The sequence below is a fragment of the Neopsephotus bourkii genome, unplaced genomic scaffold (genome assembly GCF_033783945.1).
Source record: "Neopsephotus bourkii isolate Nb327-2 ecotype Australia unplaced genomic scaffold, CSIRO-AGI_Nbou_v1 NB_1825, whole genome shotgun sequence".
Classification (NCBI taxonomy): Eukaryota; Metazoa; Chordata; class Aves; order Psittaciformes; family Psittacidae; genus Neopsephotus; species Neopsephotus bourkii.
In genome coordinates this window covers 13333095-13355261 of record NW_026902298.1, presented here as the reverse complement: position 1 = coordinate 13355261, position 22167 = coordinate 13333095, and the positions used below count along the sequence as shown (strand labels likewise).

At 40.5% G+C, this 22167-nt stretch overlaps 1 protein-coding gene across 3 annotated transcripts in view; it reads right to left on the bottom strand.

The window, feature by feature from the left end:
• Positions 1–22167, bottom strand: part of STARD9 (StAR related lipid transfer domain containing 9) — a 103531-nt gene that overhangs the window by 4979 nt on the left and 76385 nt on the right. For all 3 annotated transcript variants that reach the window (XR_009723915.1, XM_061343411.1, XM_061343412.1), the window contains exons 21-26: positions 18881–19068; positions 15428–15908; positions 3579–14585; positions 2560–2757; positions 1448–1631; positions 449–595 (exon numbers count right to left, since the gene is read on the bottom strand). Coding sequence is in view for 2 of the 3 variants with exons in the window: in XM_061343411.1 (XP_061199395.1) it covers positions 449–595; positions 1448–1631; positions 2560–2757; positions 3579–14585; positions 15428–15908; positions 18881–19068 (12205 nt within the window). In the remaining variant the exon portion in view is untranslated. The remainder of the gene's footprint in view (positions 1–448; positions 596–1447; positions 1632–2559; positions 2758–3578; positions 14586–15427; positions 15909–18880; positions 19069–22167) is intronic.

Genomic DNA, 22167 nt, shown 5'->3' with positions numbered 1-22167 from the left:
AACTCCTTTGCCTTTCCCCTGATTCTGAAATGAAGATACCTTGACTAGGGAAACTGAACAAACCAAGTGCAAGTAGCTAGCATAGGTGTATACTCCAGAAAGTAACTTCAGGAAAGTCCATGTTCACACACAGAAACTCTTAAGTCAATGCATCATTCAGGGAGACACACTGAGATTCTGGTTTATCACAACGAAAGTCTTGTTTCTAAAATGTTTGGCAGCTAGTGGCATTACTGACAGTAACACTATCTGGATTTTATCTACAAGTTAAAAAAAAACCCAAAAAATATCTCAGGAAAATGAAAACATCACTGTTACCCAGTAATGCTCCTGCCACGTCACCCCTCTCTGCACTCATGACATAAACATGCCCTGCTTCTGTTCCTACGTTGCCTATTACTGTTAAAGCATCAGGAGATACTAGTCTCACAGGCCAGCTGTTCCTCACCTGTCCTTCCTGGCTGCTGAGGTTACTTGCAGTATACGTAGCAGTATTGCTGCTGTTGTAGCCAGATGTTGGGCCAGAGGAGAGGCTGAGGCTGGAGTCTGTACATAAAGTGCTTGTACTTGCAAGAGTCTTCAGCCTTGCTTCTTCCTGTAATCAGTATCACAGTATTACCAACAAAAAAACACACAAAGCTCACCTTGCACAGCAGCTAGTCAAATCAACGATGACAGCACTGAAATGGGAAAGAGCAATAATCTAAAGAAGTCCAGCTTCTTTCAAGGAGTGTTGACAGGAGAAAAGCTGTTGCCGCACAGAAACTATGAAATAAGCAGGCTCATCTGAAAGACCACCATATGAGCCGTTGAGGGAACCTGTAAAACTTGGCAGTCCGGGAAAATGCAGCTTCTGCTGTTGTTATTCTTCACACATAAGAGTCCAGGCTATCGAACCAGTGCCAGCGTGTTTTTAAGGGGAAAATAAGATTTATAAAAGATCTCTTTTCAGTCCCATTTGTTTGTCTTTGCCTCTTTTTCAAGTAGCCCCTGACTTAGCTTGTTGATCAAATGTAGTTGTTATAGACTGGAGATTTTATGTCAGCCAATTCAACCACTCAATGCCAACCCAGAAGATGAAGTAAAAATTACATAATAAGATAATACCAAGAACTTCAAGGTTATTTATACTTTCAAAGGTGGTTTTAAGTTTGGGTTTCCAACTCCGGTGAAGCATGATTACGTTACACAAGAAAAACAAAGTAGCAGATGTGGTACAATTCAGCCATCCCATGGAGGTGTCTGAATTCAAGGTACAGTTCAGAACCATGAACAGTATCAGCCCACTATGACTCAGATTTTTTTTAATCACAAATTTGCATTTTAATTTTTGGCTTTTCTACGCTGATGTGCATCAAACAGGAGGATTACTTAGCCACGGAACAGTTTCTTTTAAAGAAATGCATTGATGTGAATAATGCCCAATGGTTTCCTCTGTAACACTCACCTTCTGTAACTGAGAAAATATTTGCTCCCGTATACGCCTCTTTTCTTGCTCAGCTCTCTCCCGAAGTTTATCCCTAGCTCGTGCTATTTCACTTTTGGTTTCCTCTCGTGCCCTCTGGTAGTCTCGGAGCAACAGTTCAATGTCTGAAGGATGCTGAATGCTTCTTTTTTTTGGTTCTTTAACCCTATAAAGATAGGTAAGAGGGGGGAAACACACGTAATTATTTGAAATGGGGTCACCTGACAAAATGCCATGAGAACATCTTTCAACAGATCCCTGGCAGGGTCCAAGGCCAGGTTGGACAGGGTTTTGGGCAACCTCATCTAGTAGAAGGTGTCTCTGCCTGTGGTAGGGGGTTGGAACTGTATGAGCTTTAATGTCCCATCCAACCCAAACCATTCTGTGATTCTATGAACAGTAAAATTTGCCAGAAAAGCAATAAACCCGACCATGTTAGCCTCCCAAAAGTTTCTCTTTGGTCACTAAAGGCTACATGGACATTAACCTTGGAAAATGACTCAGGTTGCAAGTCCAGTTTACCACTGAGATTACTGTAGTGACTGCACTGCTTTCCAAGTCAGTTCGCCGTATCATCTAAGGTATCACGTGCAAAATAATTGTGTTGGGAAAATAACTGTCTCCTGGCCTAGTGCAAAGGAAGCAGAAGTCACTTAGGGGATATGGTGAGGAATGGAACTCAAATTCTAAGTGGTGAAGGGTTGCAGAACTTGTTTGATATTTAACACAAAACTATTTCATGTGTCTTAAGTTAACGAAGGAGTAAGAAGACAGATTGGTCTGTAATGAGTCAAGACTGAATGAATACTCGGCTGTCCCTATACAGCATACACATAAATTAGATACTTGTTATGGACTGAAACAGACAAATGGAAATTTTTGATGCATATTTTCTAAAATCAGGTTCATGCTTTTTTTCCTGGCAGCAACAGGAAAACTGCTATTTTTTCCTGTCTACCCCACCATTTAACACTTCCACACAGAGAATTCTTCTGCCACAGAAGCCTCAGGTGTCAGTAAGAACCATTAATGTGCACCCAGTGTGAACACTGTTAACGTACATGAGGCCAAAAGAGAAGTTTCTAATGCCCTACCTCGTGTTTTCCACCACATCTCTTCTCAGTTGTTGCAGATACTCTCGGCGTCTACTGGGAAGATCCAGATCCCTCTGACTTGCATCCAGCGTCTGTAACAGACTCAGATGCTTTTGAGGACTCAGACTTCGGCTTCTTTGGTATCTTTGCAGCCTTTTTTCTCTTTCTTTCCTCAGAGTTTCAATAGTCCTCATGTGTCTGTCAGGGAAACACAATTAGATTGACAAAATGCACCCTGCAAAGTTACATTTGCTGACTTTTTTAAAGAAGACTTAAATATGAGGTACCTTTGTAACGTAAAATTTATAGGAATCTAATACCATGCGCTCCCCTTCCCATACCCCTTTGGCCACATGCTGACTGGTGATGCAGAAATCCTAAAACTCTACTGCTTTTATAACAGTAGAGATGCATAAGAGGGTCTTGGCTACTTCTTGTAATGGCTGAGAGGCAAATTAAGGATGGAGAGTAACACAGCGAGTCCTAAATCTTTTTAGTTACAACAGCTTCTTAACCTGAGTTCTGTAATCCAGTCACTAGAGTCTAGGATCTTGATTTTTGTATTTTTTTAATATACATCATATATTTATGGCTGAGTTTTGGGGGGTTTTTGGCACATTCATACAGCAGCATTTATTCACAGAAACAAGATGAATGAGCTATTCCCATAAACAGTATGTATTAATTATTCTTACATTGCAATAAATCAATGAATTATATTCCCATGATCACCAGGTATGCATGATCACTCACAGCTGCTAGAAATTTTAAGAGGGTGACATTAAACTTGAATTACACGAAATCTTATACTTGTCCCTCTTAAAGTAACCCCAAAAGTTTGTTTTAAATGCATTACTTAACTTTATATAAAATAAGCTTGATACTATAACTCTTCACATACAGTTCACTCAGTGTGACTAAGTGATTAAGTGCTCATTACTAAATGTTATTTATGCCCCATGAAGCACAAATGAAGTGTATTCAAAATACTTACGACAACACTACTTGAAGTAATTTACCTTTCATAGAGTTGCTGCTTCACTGGAATCCCTACCAGGTCCTCTGCTGTCCCACTCTGAAGGACCCTAAGCAGGGCATCTGTTTCCCCGATGCCGTGATTGAGCTTTGCTTCCGTCAGTTCCACAGTGAGGGGATGCTGATGCAGATCCAGGTGAATGCCAGACATGATCTGAGCGCGCTCTCGCTGAAGTCTCTCAATCTCTCTGCTCCTGCTGTCACAAAGCTGGGATCTCCCTTCCATTTCTGCTGCTCGTGTGCTTCTAGGCTTCTTTTCTGCCTGACTTCGTAAATCTGCCACACTGCCGCTCAAGCTGAGTAAGGAAGGAGGGCTGCCCTTGACACCACACCAGTTGCTGAATTTATTGTGTATAGGTAAGTCACGGAGGCTGTAGCTCCGAGGCCTGTGAGGCTTTGCAAAAGGAGTGTTTTTGTTGCGGGGAATCTCAGTGTCACATTCACTTTCAGTGACAGAATCCATATTGTCGTCTTGGAAGGAAGTCTGCACATCGCTCGCATCGGACAGCAGGGCAGGGTTGCTGTGTTCATGTTTCCAGAAGAAATCATGAAGTTGTAAAGATGATGCTTCTCCCAGAGGTTCTGTGGGCGTGCCAGCATTTGTCTTACTTGAACAACTGGCACTAATTCTTTTATTGAAAAGGAACTCGGCATTTGGAGGTGAGTAGTCATGAATTAAAGCAGCGTCAGGATGACCAACGTACTTCTCATGTCTGGTTACAGCTGAAGAGCCTCCTCCTCCCCTCACAACACACATAGAGCGAAGTGAATGTGCCAGTGGACTGTGGTCTCTGAGATCACCTGTTAAAAGTTCCCTGTGGCCTGACACCTCCAACATACTGCTGGAGTGATACAGTCGTTTGGCACAGATGGTAGTGTGGCTGTCAACCGTGACTCTGTGATGCTGCCCCAGGTCTTCTGGACCATGCTGTCCTAAAAGCTCTTCAGCTGCTTTCTTATCTGGGAAACTTCCCAATTTCTTCTTTACGCCCTTATGTTCTCTAGAAGCACCAGATTCACTGTCTGTTTCTGTCTGTGAAAAGTTGTCCACGTGAGGGGGCATGCCGAGCTGTGGACCTGCCCTCTGCTTTCTCTGGTTGTGAGGAGGACTTGAAGCATCACTGGAATATCCACAAGGTTGCTTAATAGGGCAGACAGATTTGCTAGAAGCAGTCTGGCTGCTGGGACTAGCACTAAGAGTGAGAATAGGGGAAGAGGCCCTGTCTACTAGCAGGGTGTTTTTGTAATAGAATTTTCTCTCTGCTGGCATCTCTAGTTCATTGACACTTCTTTTATCCTGAGGGTAAAATGCTGCAGATTGAGAGGTGCTGTCAGTAGGGCTGCTAACTACAGTGCATGAAGAGCCATCTTGCCCTGAACTCAGTGAAGATGATGTGACAGATGAAATTCTGGTACTAGTAAAAGCAACATTCTGCTGTGCATTTAATGATGTTTTTTTGCAATCTACAATAGGAGTGGAGGCTCTGGGTAAGAGAGGCAGACACATAAAGGAGTCTTCCAAAATGCTGTCAAGACTGTCATGGAAGTCAGGGTTGCCCAGACTTCTCATCCCTGTTCGTTCTTTTGTTCTTTCTTCAAGGGACAGTGTTTCCTCTTTCCTTTTGAGAATCTTTGCATCTGCACCTATTTCTTTCCAATCAACATTTACTGCCCGAGCCACCCTCAATTCATTTTCCATTTTTTTTTCCATTTGTTTTTCTACATGTTTGCTTTGAGGTGCTTCCAAAATGTCTGTTTGAGTGCCTACATCTGCTGTAGTCTGAGTGCAGCTATCTGATCTAGTAGCCTTTACAGCCTCTTCAGTTCCTCTTTGGTTCATTTTGGCATTCTGCTCATTATCTATAATACTCTGTTGGGAGAGGTTTCCCAACAGCTCAGAAGTGTTCTGAAGCAGCTGTGACAGATGCATGGACAGGTTCTGCATGCTTGTCCAAGAAGACGGTTGATGAACTAAATCTCTGTTTGTTTCCTGCTTTCTTGCAGAAACATCTGTATAGCTTCTCTGATGTCTTCTCTGCCTTTTATACCTTCCTGGAGCTGCTGTTTGCGTTCCCTGCTCACATGTAGTCCCTGGTAGTTTTTTGGAAGACCTTTCAGACTCAGAAGGATATAACAGTACAATTTCATCAACCTGCACTGAAGAGTTACTGGGTTGTGCAGAAGCACTCTCAAGTTCAGCAGTGTTATTTTCTGGATTAGTTTCCAATGTTTCACTGGACACATTGCTATACTGCTTGGTACTGTCACTTGAGCATGCGGATTGAAGGTTTTGTCTGACGTTGTCCCATCCTTGAAGACCTTCGATGCTGCTTAAAGTGCTCGATAAAACTTTTGCTGTAGCATATGAACTGAGATGAGAATGAAAAGGAGAATTTTGAGAATTCAATCCGTTGTCTACACTGGAGCATCTCATAACTTTACGATTTTCCAGGGTTAAAGGAATTTGATTGCAAGAGACATCACTTGCACTTCCAAAAATATACTGTTTCCAACCAATCTTGCATGATCCATCTTGTTGCCATGGATGAATATATGGGTTGATATCACTTGAACTAAAATGCATTGCGTCTTTATTGTCTTGCAAAAATAAATTTGCTCCTGACTGGTATCCAGCTTCTTCAACTTTCCCTTCACTACACTGAGCTACAGAACTACTCTTTGAATGGGTGTTTGCTTCTGCACCCGCAGAACTGTGAGCTGTGTGCAGCAAGGATGACGGAGATCGAGTAGTAGAGTCTTTTGAAGACTGGCTGCTTTGAGTTCTTGCTGCAAAATTCTGTAAATTTTTGGGATCACAGTTTGCAAGCTTCTTAGTTTGTGCTATTCTTTGCTGAAATCTGGGTTTAGATTTAACCTGTAGAAAGTTCTTTGACTCCTGCTTTGAAAATCTTTCAATTCCATGAAGATCATCTTCAGTTGGTGATGGAGGCTCTACACTCATATTTAAATCTTGCATTGATTTAGATGCAGAATACAACAAGGAATCTGCCTTAGATGAAGTTTCCAAAGTATATTCTGTATCAGAGAAGACAGCAATAGCTGGGGCTGATAGTCTGTGACTTTGTAAGGAAGGTCTCTGTTCATTTTGTTTACAGCTCTTTGTATTCCGTGTAGTAGAATATGATCGTTTGCTCCTTAATTGCACAAATTTGGATTCTTGAGGAGGCAAATCACAGGTTTCTGGCAAAAACTTTACAGACGTAGTGTCATTTTTCCTGACAGAAAACTTCAGTCTTTCTGATTTCAGAGTCTTATTCCTCATTAGATCATCTCCCATTGGTGAACAATTGCCTGCATTAGCATCAGGGCCACCAATGCCTGAACCTGTATTATTCTGGCAAAGTAAAATCTCTTTTCTACCATCTGTATTTGTTCTGTCTAGCACCTGTTCTATCTGATTGCCTGTAGGCACATACTGACAATTATCTTGCAGACCTACAGGGTTTTTTTCAAAACCCAAGACAGCGCGATACAGTCGTCTGGGATCACTGCTTCTGCTGTATGTGGGGTATGTTGGACTAAACGAATTGGTGTACTCAGCATCCACATCAACATCTCCTGGATACAGATCTTCCAACACTCTAACTTCTGAACCTATTAATTCATTTGCAGAATTTGAGGATACATTAGTTGGCATTTCGACAGGTTCTCTACATAATGTTTTTCTCTGCTCTGTCTCTACTGCAAAGTGTTCAGCCTCATTATTTGGGTGCAGTTCTGCCTCATTTTTGTTAAGTACATTTCTCATTTTTCCCTCTTCAACAAGAATTGCCCTTCCTGGATCCCCAAAAGGTAATGACGGTAATAGAAGAGAATTACCAGTTAGTACTTTCTCTGTGCAAGTTTCGTGTGGTGGAACTTTACCCCAGTGGTGCTGACCAACTTTTATATCACTGTCAAATTTTTTATGATTACTTCCATATACAGGTTCCCCACCTACAGCAGGATGTCCATATGAAGTAGAGACTGTGTCTGACACTGGACAATGCCTGTTTTCTTTTGCAAGAGAGAGTAAAATACTTCCTGAAGCACATATCGGCTCATCAAATACCACAGCTTTATCAGACTGAGTGTCTTGTATCTGCAAAACAGCAAATGGAGAGTGTTTCAATGTACTTGTATGTGAAGTATCATATGTGCCAGTTTCACCAGGGCCTAGATCTGCAGTCAAAGAAGATTCTGAAAATGGTGTTAAGAATGGGTGATTGACGCTTGTAAATGCTTGAGGATAATCTTTTTCTGAGCACACAGTGTCAAAAGCATCAAAGTTCTTGGAGCTTTGAAAAGGTGGATCAGCTGGAGTATCTTCTACAAAGCAGGATGGAAGAGACTTTGATTCTTCACTGCCACTCTGTTCTTGGTCCTGAAAAGTAAGTGAGCCTGATTCTGGTACAGTCACATGAGAAGGGCTATTGTAGTGTTCTGAGTACTCAGGAATTTCATTTTCTTTTATGTCACTGCAGCTCTCGAAAGAACTTTGAATTATTTTCTCCTTTTGATCTGTTCCTGCGACTTTTTCAGGCAGTTTATTCTTCTGACTGTCTGTGGCCTCTGCCATGGCAGAATTAGTTTTCCTTTCATCCCCTTTTTGAGAAGCATTGGGAAAAGTTACAGATACACTTGAATCAGTGCATTCACTTTCAAAGTATTTGGTTTCTTTAGAGAGAGCAGCATTGTTTTTACTTTTGTCTTCACTGCTGGCAATCAGAGCATCTGCAGATGATGCTGGATGATTTAGGAGACCAGGAGAACATTCAGAAGTGCCTGAGTTCCTATTATAACTTGGAAACTCTTTATTATAATTTAGATTTTCCCACAGAGACTTGTTCAAGCCTTCTGAACGAGTTGAAGTGTTCTCAGAATCAGAGCTGCCTGGTTGGTCTATGCAGACCTCTTCAGAAATCCTGAATCCCTGATTTTCTCTGGGGTCATGCTGATACGCAGTTACACCAGGAAACTTTGCATTTTTGTTTTTACTGTTTGTTGTAGTGTAGCTTGTACTTAAAAATTTCTCCTTCTCATCATGCTGCGATAAACTCCCTGACTCAAGTACTTTCTGAGTTGTATTAGTGTTGTGAAGTGTTTTTTGCATAAAGATTTCTTGTAAAGAATGCATTTTTCCCCCTTCTATACCTTCCATCCCTTTTTTCTCTGAAGAAGAAAGCAGGTTTGTATTACCCGAAAGTAGTGAATCAGGCACAGTGGTACTCTTTTCTTCCTGAGCTGTATCTTCTGTGGAATTAAGGTAGCCTTTTGATAGTTTATTAACCATTAAATCCATCCTGTGTTCTTCATGACCGATGTTAACATCCTGAATTACAACTTCAGACGAATCAAATTTTTCCAAGGAATATGGCTTTCCTTCGGCCCCTGGCTGAAGTACAGCTACTTCAGACTCAGGACCACCTGCACTGTAAGGAGTGGAAGAGCTATTCTTATTGACAGTTTGCCCAGATACAAAAGAGTCTTCCTCCTGCCTGCCCCGTGTGGTCCTGGTTTGCAGAAAAGCTATATTCTTGCTTGGCATTTTGTCAGGAAGATACTTGTCTTCTCCAATATGGTTGACTGAAACAGGCATACCAACACAGACCTCACTCTCCATTAATGTTTCATAGTAAGGCAGAACAGCTCTAGTTCCAACACTGCTGTTAGATGCCTTTGTATGTCCTTTCAGTGCAGTGGGAACATCTTGAACAAGATGGGAATCATCACTTACTCCAAGATATAAAAGGTGATTTACAGACTGGCATGGGAAGTCTTTAAGTGAACTTTCTTGCTTTTTCTCAGCAGTCATCAGTGTTGCTGATGGATTTTGTTCCTTGTCGATTTCTTCATTATTTCCAGAAAAGCTGGTAGACACCCACTGACTTTCTCTTAAGATTTCACTTAATCTGCTGTCATCACGTGTCATTTGGCAGCCGTCTTTGTTTTCAGGGAATAGTTTGTTCAGGTTTTGTAAAATGACCACTTGTACCTCCCCTGTGTTTTCTACAAACATCTGCTTTTCTTTGGCCATTTGAACTAGACTCATCAAATGCACTTTCTCGTCCATGACTCTGGAGCCTACTGGATCCAATTCACAACTATCACATCTTTTTCTAGCAATACTTAGATTCAAGTTTCCTGAAGCACCATGCTCAGGACACTGCATAGAACAACTCATATACGTATCACTGTCCTCTTTCATGTGGAGACTTTTGAATTCTTGGTCCATACAAGTACTGTCATCTAATGAATATTCATATGCATCAATATCTTTCATGACTGCATTTCTTGTATCTGCAACAGAGTCCACTGAGCCACCATCTTCACTCACTTCAGTAGGATCATGGTATCTTGGATCACCTTCTACCAGTGTGTCCTGTTCTAGACCTGAAGCGGTCAGGTATCTTTCAGGGATCTTGAATTGATTTAAAATTTCCTCTTTATCATCTCTGTCACAAGACATCTGATGTAGAGCTGGAGACCCTTCAGTGAATAACACATTTTTATCTGTGAGTAGGACTTCCTGCTTCATAATAATCAGCTCCTCAGTGTTTGTCATGATAATTTGTTCTTCACTCCCAGACACTTCACATTCATTAACTTTGTCTTCCTGGGGCAAAGAGTGTGGTACATAATGTTCAATTAAATTGCTAGAATCTACTTGTCCTTCAGCTTCAGGTTTTGTGACTAGTACTGTTGCACCTACATCCTCTGCATTAAACACATTCTCTGTTGTTGTGTTCCTCTGTAAAAGCCCCTCACACGTATCAAGGACACCTGAAGTATTCTGAGTAGTATCTGTATGGGAACACAAAGCAGGAGTGGGTTTGGGAGCAACGGAAAACTCTGGTGAATAAATACCTTTTTCTGTTTTCTCTTTTTTTTCTTTTTGGCACAAGCTGCTTGTTTCAAGGTGGCTGCCACAGTGCACGAGTGCTTTTGGTTCCTGAGTATGTTCTATCCTGGTGCTGGCTACCTGCAGTTCATCTTCCTCCACCTCTTCATGTGTCAGGCACAGATTGGTATAAAACTTAAGCTGAACCTCACAAGCTTCAGTATCAAGAGGTTTCTTTGGGTTCTGAGATAGACCAATGTCTTTAAAATCCTCTCCACTCCTGTCTTCAGTTACACTTTGGACTTGGAGGTCAGGTAAACTTTCAATCTGTCTGGATTTAGTTTGCAATGCATTTTTGTCTAAGTTGATTGCACTGCTGATTAATTTTGCTCTTTCTTCATCAGAGTCTGCTTTTGTATTCTGATAAGGAACCATAGTTTCTTCTGGATTGGTGTCCGGGTTTCTTAAAACCTTGGATTCTTTATTTACATACAGACTCTCCTCTTGAGAGACAGTAGCTGATGTATTTGTGCTGTATTCAAATACTCTTTCCAGCTCGGAGTTTACATCACCTTCAACAAGCAAGACACCCTCTGGGCAATCGCTTTCTAAAAAGGCTTCTTTCTCTTCTTTTGATTTGAGTAAAGATTTGTTCTGTGTTTCTGCTTCCAGGAGAATGGAGATGTCAGTCATCCTATGTGTACTGATTTTTTGCCCTGTTGATTTTGAAGAGCATGTTGTACAAAGGCGGCCAGAATGCGCCTCAGAACAACTTTTTGTGCCACTGACTTCCACAGTAAGATTAGATGCAGCATTGCAGTCTCCTTTCACTACGGTGGCATGCTCCAATAGTTTACTGTAATTTTCAGTCTCAGATGCACTTTGAAAAAGATTAGCTTTTGTTGAAGCTTTGTAAAACATGATCGAATTGGGTTCTGGGAGAAAATCATTTATACTCTCACGAACAGTAGCAGGGAAAGACTCTGTGTCTTTTCCATTTACATTCACTATAAGGTAACTTACTTCATTTACCACTAAGTTTTCATACTCGGGTGAAAATTCTTTCTGACCTACAGCCTGGGAATTCAGGATGCTGTGTTCTTTGCTTTCACTGCTTTCTTCTCGTATGCTATCAATGCATAATACAGAATCTTCTGAAACTTGTTGGGATAAACAACTTTCCTGACTGTCTGCTAAAGCACGTTCATGGCAATAATTTTTTGAAACAGGTTTGCTTTTAAATTCATAATGATTCATTGAAGACAAGTCTTCATCCTTTGGTTCATAGTCTTCATCAGCTCTGAATGAAGGCACGTCTTCTGCAATCTCTGCCAAGCTATCTGTGCTTGTCTCCATACAGATAATCTCTTTCTGAGCCATCTCTATTGGTGTTGCAGATTGGTCGTAACTTGCACTGTGAGCAACAACTAGAGGGTTACATCGGTATGTTTTCTTCTGTGAGGAAAAATCTGTCTCTGTTGTTATTTCTTCTGCAGATATCTGTTCATAATCTGTTTCTTGCATTGTTTCCAAGTTACTCTCCCCAGATCTGAGGACACTTACTGTAACAGCTGATTCTGCTCCTTGTCCAGCCAATGGCTGAAGCTTGTAACTGCTTACAAGGGAGCAGCTCTTATTTGTTAAGTCACTGAGAAAGAAACCTTCACCACTACATGCTGGTACTTCCCTTCTTGGAAAAAGCTGCCCATGGTTTCCAAATTGGACTTGTTTTACTGCAGATGCCTGTGCTGAGATCATATTGTGAGCCAATACTGTAGAAGGTTCAGCAGCAGGTGCACTGACCGATGCCCTTCTGCCTGCATCTGTCACACTTGACTTTGCCATTAAGTTACGGTAGTCATCACTGATGTAATCATTTTCAGAAGTTCTGAAGAAATCATCATCTAAATCTGCACTGTCACAGCCATCTCTCTGCTCTGAAATTTGCACAGGAAACACAGAAACAAAGGGTGGTTTTTTCACACTGTGATCTTTTGACAGCTCTGGATGAGCTGTGGGGAAAGAATCCTCCTCTTTCCTAGATACCAGTGGCAAGCAGTCTGCAGTGGAGGCACTTTCCAGACATCTGAATGTTTGTGTGCATTCAGTGGCAGACCTGTAAGTAGATAATGCATTCAGTTGTTCTTGTTCAGGATAATTTGACCCTGAATGTTTGTGATAATCATGCTTTGCTGAAACAGGAACAAAAGAGGAGCTTGGTTCTACTGAGCTAGCAAATGAGGACATTACCTCTTGAGACACCAAGGAAGAATTTTCATTAGAGTTTGTCCATCCCTTAAGAATCTTATTTAATGATTCATTCTCAGAAACTTTGCTCGCAGTTGTTGTTTCAGGTAAAGGTACTTCTGATGTGTCAGAGGAAAAAAATGTATTTATTTCATTTATACGATGTGATAAATGAGTAATGCTGTGTATCTGTTTAGAGCCAGAAACAAAAGAAACTTCAGCAGCTGACTGCTTTAGATCATCTTTCTTCAGCCAAAGCTCTGGTTTGCTCAAAGAGCAGAGATGAGCTTCCTGAAATTTCAAATGTTCATGGGAAGAAGGTGCTGTTCTGGAGCTGCTGATGTCAACCTTTGAATCACAGGAAGTCCAAGCATCAGCAGTAAGCAAAGGATTTCCACTTGCATAATATGGTCTTCTATCAAGAGACCTTTCTTGTTCTACAAAGGAGACTTTTATCCCATTCAGCAACTGCTTGCAAGCACTATTGGAAGCAGGCTGTGGTTTAGTGTCCAAGTAAAAGGAACTGCTCAGCTTCAGGTCATAACTTGTCCCTTCTGTATCTGTGTCACAGGTCTTGGACTCATGGCCTTCCTCAGTCTGTATAGCTGGTGATCTGGGAGTTTGTAACTTCCAAAAAATCTCTGCTGGCACTTCATCAGAGGAATCAGATTTGGACTCTTCTACCAGATCTTCTGCTGGCATCTCTTCTCCATCAGCTAAGCTGTCCAGAGAAAAGCTTCTTTCAGGCTTTCCCAGCCTCCTACGAGACGTGTATGATGTCACCAAAGACGAAATATGGTGATCGGTTCTGCTTTTGTAAAGCTTAGCTGGCTCATGGCGGGCCTTTAACTTGTGAAATCGACTTGTATTTTCCTTTTTGGCTTTGTTTTCCTTTTCTACCAGAGAGTCTTGTGACATTTGACTGTCATCACTCTCAGAATCTTCTGGGTTGGCAAGACATTTGTTTCTGTCAAAATCGTGTTTTGGTTTCTCTGAGAAAGCTTTTGCATAAGCACAGGAGAGAGAATCCACAGAATAGGAACTGTCAGTATCAGAAATCTCATTTTCATCATCCTCCTGCCAGTTCCCCAGCACCTCTGTTGCTGTTTTGGATGCTCCAGCACTTAGCATCTCAGCACTGTGCCACTTTTTCTCAGCGTAAAAGAGTGGTGCTTGTGTGTTCATCTTTGTGAGGTTTCCTACTGATGTTGCCACCATCAAAAATTCTTGCTGTTCCACTGCTGATTTCTCATGACTTGGCAAGGCTGAGTTTGGTGCTCTCTTCCAGTTCTTGGCTGTTTGTTTTAGATGCACTGATGGTGGGTTTCCATACACTGTTTTCCTCATTTCTTTAGGAAAGTTTTCTGGAGAAGGTCTGTGGGCTTTTCCATCGATATCCATTCTAGTCTTTTCATTGGATACCTGAGCTCTATTTTGTTCTAGATTGCTACTTGCAGCCTGACTTGAATCTCCTAGCACCTTTGCTTTTGTCATTCTTGTCCCTGCAATAAAGGTTTCAGGCTCATTTTTCTCCTTAAAAAGATCAGGAGAGAAGCCTTTAGAGGTCTGGTTTTGAGATCCAGTTTGCCCTGGGTTGTCATCCAACTTTTCAACTTTTTGATAACTTTTATTGATGTAAGCCATGACACCTTTATCATTAGAGTCTTTTTCTGCTCCTTTTTTATTTGCAAATGAAGGTGGTTTTTGTTTTTCAGTTAGCTGCCTCTGCACTGAAAAGGAGATCCCTTTTTCATCATTAAGGTCATTTCTCCCAGAAATGTCTTTACATCTTCTGTAAAGATATTCTACAGATGACAACCTCCCTGTTGTATTGCCTTCACAGCTTTGATCAGTATTTGGTGAGGTAGATAATGTTGAGACAGTCTTCCTCTTCAAGAAACAACTGTGGAAACAAAGAAATAAAACAGAATCCTTGCTTGAATAATGTAATCAAGAACACTTCCACATCAATAATGTCTTGTAGTTAAGAGTAAAGATATATGAAGCAACAATCAACGCCTCTCAAAAGCAAATTTTAGCAGAAAACAGAATAAGATTAAATCCTGTCAGTAACAATACAGTCCTCTGGATCTCCTGAGATATGTTCTGCAACACGAAGTAACAGCTCAGTGCTACATGGTGTAGCTTGGTATTCAGTCTCTGTAGGCTCAAGTAAGCTGCAAACACTAGATTAAAATAAAGGATGGTTCTAAATCACAGAAATACATTTAACAGAGTTCAGCTATTTCCTCCCTCCAGGACCATGCTGTAAACCCCAACTTTTTAGCATTGCTTAGAGAAGTTTAGCTTGGGAAAGGATGGCCAACGTAAAAGCCCAATCCAGAATTATCCTAGTGATACAAATATTATGAAGGAAGAGTTTGTTCCTAATCGAGATAAAATGATGCAGAATTTAGTATTTACCAACAGTTTAAACAAGGTAAGAACAAGACATAAGCCAGTTGTGGAAAGCATTCACAAAGAGGTAAAAAGTGCAGAAAGGCTTGAGAGAGGTATGTAAAAACAGGCCACGCCAAAGAGCTGAGGAGGAAATGCACTGTACACACCCTAGGAAAAAGGGAAAGGCTCCAGTGCAACATACAATATAGTAAGTTCACTGATATTGCAAGTTTGGGGATTGTTTCAATAAACTGAAAGGCATCCTGGAGCATAGGTAGTCACTGAAAATACCTTGAGTTTAAATTACTTTTGACCATGCAGAGGAGTTGGCAAATGTTAACTTACCTGGGTACCTGGGCCAGATGCGAGTTACAGAAAGAATGCTCCCTGTGCTGCAGGGAACTCAAACCCAATGACTTCCTTCTCCTTTGCAACTGGTGATCCAAAGAAGACTGTACAGTATTTTCATTTAGGACCTGGGATTGTTTCACACACTCTTCACTGAGCCAGCAGCTAGCTTCCAGCTGCTCTAGGTTTTGCTTGGCTTCCAATAACTTCTGCTTCTTGACTATCCTTTCCAGCTGGAATTTGACCTTTTTTCGTCTTATGTTTCTTTCTGCCTTTTTTAAGGAGTATCTTCGCAAGAGCTCCAGCTGCACCAGTCTCTTCTTGTTCTGCTGTAGCAGGGAAGGGCAGATTTCCAGCCCGATGGTACTCTGCACCTCAGCCTCTGCATACAGCTTAGTCTCTGTTTGCACTGCAAACTCCCTCTGCTGTTGCTGAAGGGCAGCCAGTCGTTTATTCTCTTTTATAAGCCACTGCTGGTCTGTAAACAAAACAGTGATTGAAAGTTAAAATCACAGGGAAAAGCATTGTTCATTACAAGTTTGTTTCTTAATTAAATCAGCCATGAGAGCTTATTTGAGAGAATTTTTATGCAGATAGAACAGTCCTGATAAACCATTAAGAGAAAAACTTTTTTTTTTCCTCTAAAAACCCAGAAATTAAAGAATTGCTGCACTTTATTGATAATCAAAAGCCTTTCCACTGGGATAAGGACTCAGGTAATAACTGTGAGATATAAGCAGGGGCTTGGCCAATACTGCTATGGGGACTGGTGGATAACATCTTGCTTATAAGAAAAAGGTTCAATTTTTCAAAGATTATACTCAAATGTCACCTCATTTTTTTGTTAACCCTGGAGGCAAGACTACTTTATTTCATGCAGGGGATGTGCTTAGAGATTTTCTAGAGCATGCTGGCTTCAATCTAAGCTATGATGAACTGTAACAATCAAAAGAAAGGATTATTGAGATCACCATTACCAGGTTGTGCCTGATGACTTGGACATGTCCTCTTAAAGAAGTAGAGTTTGTTCATTTTGATGCTGCTAGAAAAACATACACATATAGCTGCACAAAGCAAAGACTAAAATATCCTTAGCGAAAAAAGCAAGGTAAAAATCACAAGCAAGGTTCCTAGTAAAGACCAAATTGTTCAAAGTACTTCTGTCTTACTAGCAGATACATTTCTTTTGGCTGGGCTTACCTTCAATCTGCAGTCCTTTACTGACTAAGCAACTTTTCATTGCATATTTAGGAGGTTAGAATTGAGAGGTATTTAATTCTGACGTGATGAGCAAGGACTACCAGCAGCTCTGCATAGCTCAGCTGCAAGAGATATATTTTAGGCCGTGGAAGTTTCCCTAATATAAGAAATCATTAGTGCAGAGGCGCTGTCAGCATCACTTTCTTGGTGATGACTGACCTTAACATACTTCGTTAGTGATCCCTACCACAAGTGTCCTGTCCTGTTTATATTGGCAGCTCTCCACACAACACACACAGGAGAGGGAATTCTACCTCTGTGGTTACTCTATGAATAAAAGGGAAGCATTTTACTAATTATTTTAGTTAACTTTTCTTACTGACATTTTTAACTTGCACATACAAAGCTTTTTTTCCTCTTTATTCCCAGATCTGTCCTCTTTAGCACGTTTCTATCAAGCAGAATATCTGGCAGATAAGAGCTTCCCTGGAACAGAGCTGCAAGCCTCAAGATGCTAATTATCCTCTGCTCACAAATTTGCCTCTGCTAGGAGCTGAGACACAGAGGGTGCACAAAACTTTTGTGGGCTGTCAACTGTGATTGTATTTGTGTGGCAAGGACTACCTGCCTGGCTAAGCTTTGCATGAACACATCAAAACCAACAGAACTAGATGGAAGCAGAGAACAAGTCTACAGAGCCATGAATTAAAAATATTTGGGGGAAGTCTCCTGTACTGTCTACAGATCCTAAGTCCATTTCTGCTGCATCACCACAATTTCCTCTTAATCTCTTCATTATGACTGGCATAATAAAAAGACAGCAGACTGCAGAAGTTTGGGTGTAAGAAGTTTCCAAAAATCTACAGTTTTCTTCTTCCAGGAACCAATATCAGGATTTGCCAAGCAGGAATGGTGCCTTTGCAATAGGCATACTTTGCTTACCAGGAAACTTGGATCAAACAATTCATTAAGAGACAAACCAGAGTACACTATAACCACCCAATTTCAGTGGTGGAAAACATCTCAAGGTTTAAAATGTCCTCAAATTAGAGTATAAACTCCTTAAGAGGCAGTCCAACCTCATCGAGACTTCTTGCTGAATATATCCACCAGAAAGTAAAGCAGCATCTCTGGGGACCAGAAGCCATTGACACGAAAAAATACCTCTTTGAATATGCTGTAGCATAACCTTTGAGCATAGCTATTTGCCATCCAAAATCTGATCACTGATCTTGTCTTTAGTACTCTTGCATAACACTGTAGTACTTCCTAGAAATAACTCCTGTTTGAACCGAAGCATGCCTCTCTTTTTTAAAATCCAGTTTTGGTTAAAACAAATTCAGCTGCTTTGAATGTGATACAACTGATTGATCATCTGGGGGGTAAATAAAACCTGCACCTTATTTTTGACCTTGATTTGTTACACTTCAGTTTCTATTTCTACCACAGAATATCCTCATGCATTTTTCTTCATACTGTAAACTTTGGGGGTGTTTGGAAATACATAAAAGCCAGTAAACCTCTTCTTCCGTTAACCGGGGCTGGGATGCTAGCTCTTAACTTCAGTGTCCCACCCACTTCTCAGATATGTTTTGTTTGTTTTCCTTGTTTAAAACTCACATAGCAGCCACAGAAAATTCAGTTTGAGCCATGGTTTTATGCCATCGCTCTATTCTTCCTGAGAGAAACTAATTAAAGCATGTGCAAATGGTCTATATTGTTACTGGTGACATCCTCAATGAAATGTGTAAAGAAAGTACATCAACCAGCACGTTGCTCTCTTGGAAATGCTGCTTGGTTCTCATCATCTTGTTAGAGCAGTTTTCCCTGAAACCTAATGGTTGGAACTACCACAGTCCTCTCAAGTTCAATATCCCAGAGCAACTCATTGGATGAAGGACAGGTATATCACAAGAAAAATCACAATAGCACTTGGTCTACATGGCAGAGTTGCACTACAGGTAACAAACACAGCAAAGCTGCAGGGAGGCAGAACAGGGAACAACAGGGGAGTAGCATGCTGGTGCCAGCCCCCCCAGCAGTGACCTGCAGAGCTAATTAAACAGTGCTGCTGGTACAATGCAAAGGAGACCCTTTAGTCCTGTTAATCAAAGCTTAATAACTGTTCTCAAGGGAAAGGCAATTAGAAAACTACTAATACACCATAATAAAGTTCTACCCATGATATAAAGCATAACTAGGACAAAAACACCAAGAGGATGAAAAAAATCAGTAATGAAAGGTACCCACTTTCTTGGATCTGCTGGTTGATTAGTGCTTGGTCATTTTCTAGTTCCCGCTCTGCTTTTATCTGTCCTCTCAGGATCTGCTGCTTTAAATCCTCAACATAGAGCTGCTGCTGTTGAATTTGTTTTCTGTGGAAAGCTTCCTGGTCTCTCAATTTCTGCTTGTATTCTTCATGCACAGCACCTATTTCTCTGTTGGAAGAAATGTTGATGGTGAATTTAAACCAGAAACGAATACAAAACATTTGTAATAAAACAGGTCACCTTACTAAAGACAGGCAACATGCAAGATATTGTTCTGTTCAATAAGGGTGCAGTGTGAAAAAACTTCGAGATGGCAAAGTAGCTGTGTACACGCATGTCACGGCAGCTACAATCCTGTGTCATTAATGTCAGCAACGTGAAAGCTCTTGTGGTGATGCAGAAAATTCCATCACCAGGAAGGTAATAGCAAAAAGAATTTTAAAAATATTGTCATTTTTCATTTACTTTAGATTTTCAAAAGAATAGATTTTGAAGAGGGGGAGGAGGGCTGTTAATGTGTTATAGAATGTGATAACCACTCTACAGGATATTTATTATCTAAGTACTTCAAAGTGCTTTACAGGAATGACAAACATTCTCTGTTTTCAGATCAAAAATCCTCAGCCTAGAAAGGGTTACAGGCATTGTTGAGATTACACTGACAGTCTCTGGCAGTACCGTGGATCACACCACTCTCTGTTGGATGCAGCAACTATATTAGGTTACTGCTTCTATATTTGGAGCAGAACTGTAATAAGTGACTAACCTGTGAAAAACTGCCTTACATCCCCTCCAAGATGTTTGATTCCTGACTGTATGCCAGAATTTCACACACAGATGTACACACACAGAGTAACAACCAAAACAGTATCTCTTCTTACCATAATCCATGATAATATTCAAAATACATTAACCCTCTGAAAGGAATCTATATTCTTCCTCTCCACGCATTATCATCTGAAATTCTTAAGGTTATTTGATTTCTAAAGGTGATATATGATCTCTGCCTGTTATTTTGTATCTAAACACCACATTAGATGTAATCTCAGAAAATTAAATTTTTCAATCTTAAAAAAAAATTACATATATTTTTACTAATTAGGTAAATGATGTACTTATTATAATGATGTATTTATTATACTTTTAAAGAGAGCAGAGGTGCCAAAACACTAAAAAGACCCTGAAGGTCAAAAGAAAACAAAAACATAATTTTGAAGGGAAATTTTTTGGAAACATTATATTGTTTGTAAAATCATTACCAAGACAAGGTCACCTGCATGAAAAGAGCATTTGACCTTTGCTACATAGGAATTAATTTGACATCTCTATTTAGAACCACAAGCATGTGTTCAAAGCAACCATTTCCACAGCAACAACTTTGATTCTATGTGCTAGATTAACAGACAAAACAGATGAAATAAGCAGCTGCAGTCTACATATCTTCTGGAGCACCTTTACATGGAACATACATTTCACTTGCTTCAGAAGCAGTGGGAAAGCCTCACTACATTAACACCTTAAGATTATAAATAATTTACAGTATTACTGTGACTCTTCTGTTCACCTGAGGAAAACACAATTTAATGTTTATGTAAATGTAATGCTGGTGAGAATAACTGAAAAGGAACATCTGTTCACTTGTCTGGCATGGTGCAAATGGAGTACAAACTTAGCTATTGTCATCTGCTAAATGGTTTGTGTCTGTTTGGGGCTCACAAGAACAAATTAAAAAGAATAGGCAGCTCCAAGAACCATTTGTCCTTGGCTTGACTACAGAGATGCCAGCATTCTGTGATTTGTAAGTTTTTTCCTCTCAGATAAACTTAAATTGATCCCCAGGAAATAGGAGCGGGATGCTTCATTTCTTATTCAGCTGAAGTAGGTTTCAAATGACCTTCCACTGCAGCACTGAAATGCTTGTATGGCCATTACAAATCTCCAGCTGTTCAGGTATTTGTAATGCTACCAACTACTAGGGGAGAAACTCAGAGGTTAAAGCTAACTAAAGTTAACTAGAGAAGAACCACTTTTCCAACATAGTATTAAACCTGGAGGATCCTGTTTAGGAAAAGCTTCCATGATTTCAATGGTAACTTTAATGGGGGCTTTTCCTGAATGTGCCTTCCATGTTATCTTCCATATTTTCCAAGGGAAGTGTAACGGAGCAGCTGTTTAACCTGGAGATTAAAGTATGGATCCGAGAGACAAAACGCCTCTCATTTTGCAGCAGTTATATCACCTCTGTGCTTTCATACATGCTTAGGCTGCAAGGCCTTCAGGGCAAGCACTGCCTTTGGGTGCCCATGCACTAAACTTAACAGAGCCTTTCTGTCAGCTGAGGTCTCTTCTTGCTGATATGTTAAAACTAATAAACCTTAACAGCAACTGTAATTGTTAAGTCTCTGTGCACACTCTGATGATGGGGTAGTCTTTAACCTGTTTTGCTAACAGACTTACGAAAGCTTTGATTGCTGCAGTGGTTATGAAAGTTGAAAAATGTGAGCCTAAATTTGTTACTGGACAGTTGCATGACCTTGGGCAAATCACGTAGTTTGAAACATGAGAGAAAGAAGCAAAGTACATTAATTCAAAAGGAATGATGAGGATCCATTAACATTATCAAATACCAGAAAGTCAAGTATCAGAAAAGCTGATTGCATCCATTTATCATTATAAGCACCATTCTGAATGAGATGGAGGAAATTAAGTAAATCATTGCCAATAAGGCTGAAAAGCAGAACATGATAGTAAAACAACACAAAAAATTCCCATTCTGCAACTCTTTACCAAAATAAGATAAAATCCGTCTTAAAAAATGTCTCAGATTCTTCCTAACCATGACTTACATCTCTCAGCCATCATTTTCATAAAGTCAACCTATCAGAGTTCAAACTGTTTACAAACTGAAATCCAAAACATTTAAGTATCTGAAACAACTTTGTGTTGCATTTCAATCCAAAGAGCTCACAATGCTCGCAGAGGTGCTTAGGTAGCATCTGTTTGCAGCTGGGAGAAGGTCACAAGCTCTTTCCATACTTTGCAACCATACAGACGCCAACTCAACCCCTCCCATATAATAAAGTATCAGAGAATGAGCAATGCAAGCAATGCAGATGGAACTGTGGTGTTTGCTGTTCTCAGCAGCACTAGTGTATTCCCTCATGTGTGAGGCTTTTGCTGAACTAACATGAAACTGTAAGATCATTTCCAAAAGGCATGTGTTTGCACACAGAGCAGTATAGGATGCAGTCCAAACTGATGTTATTA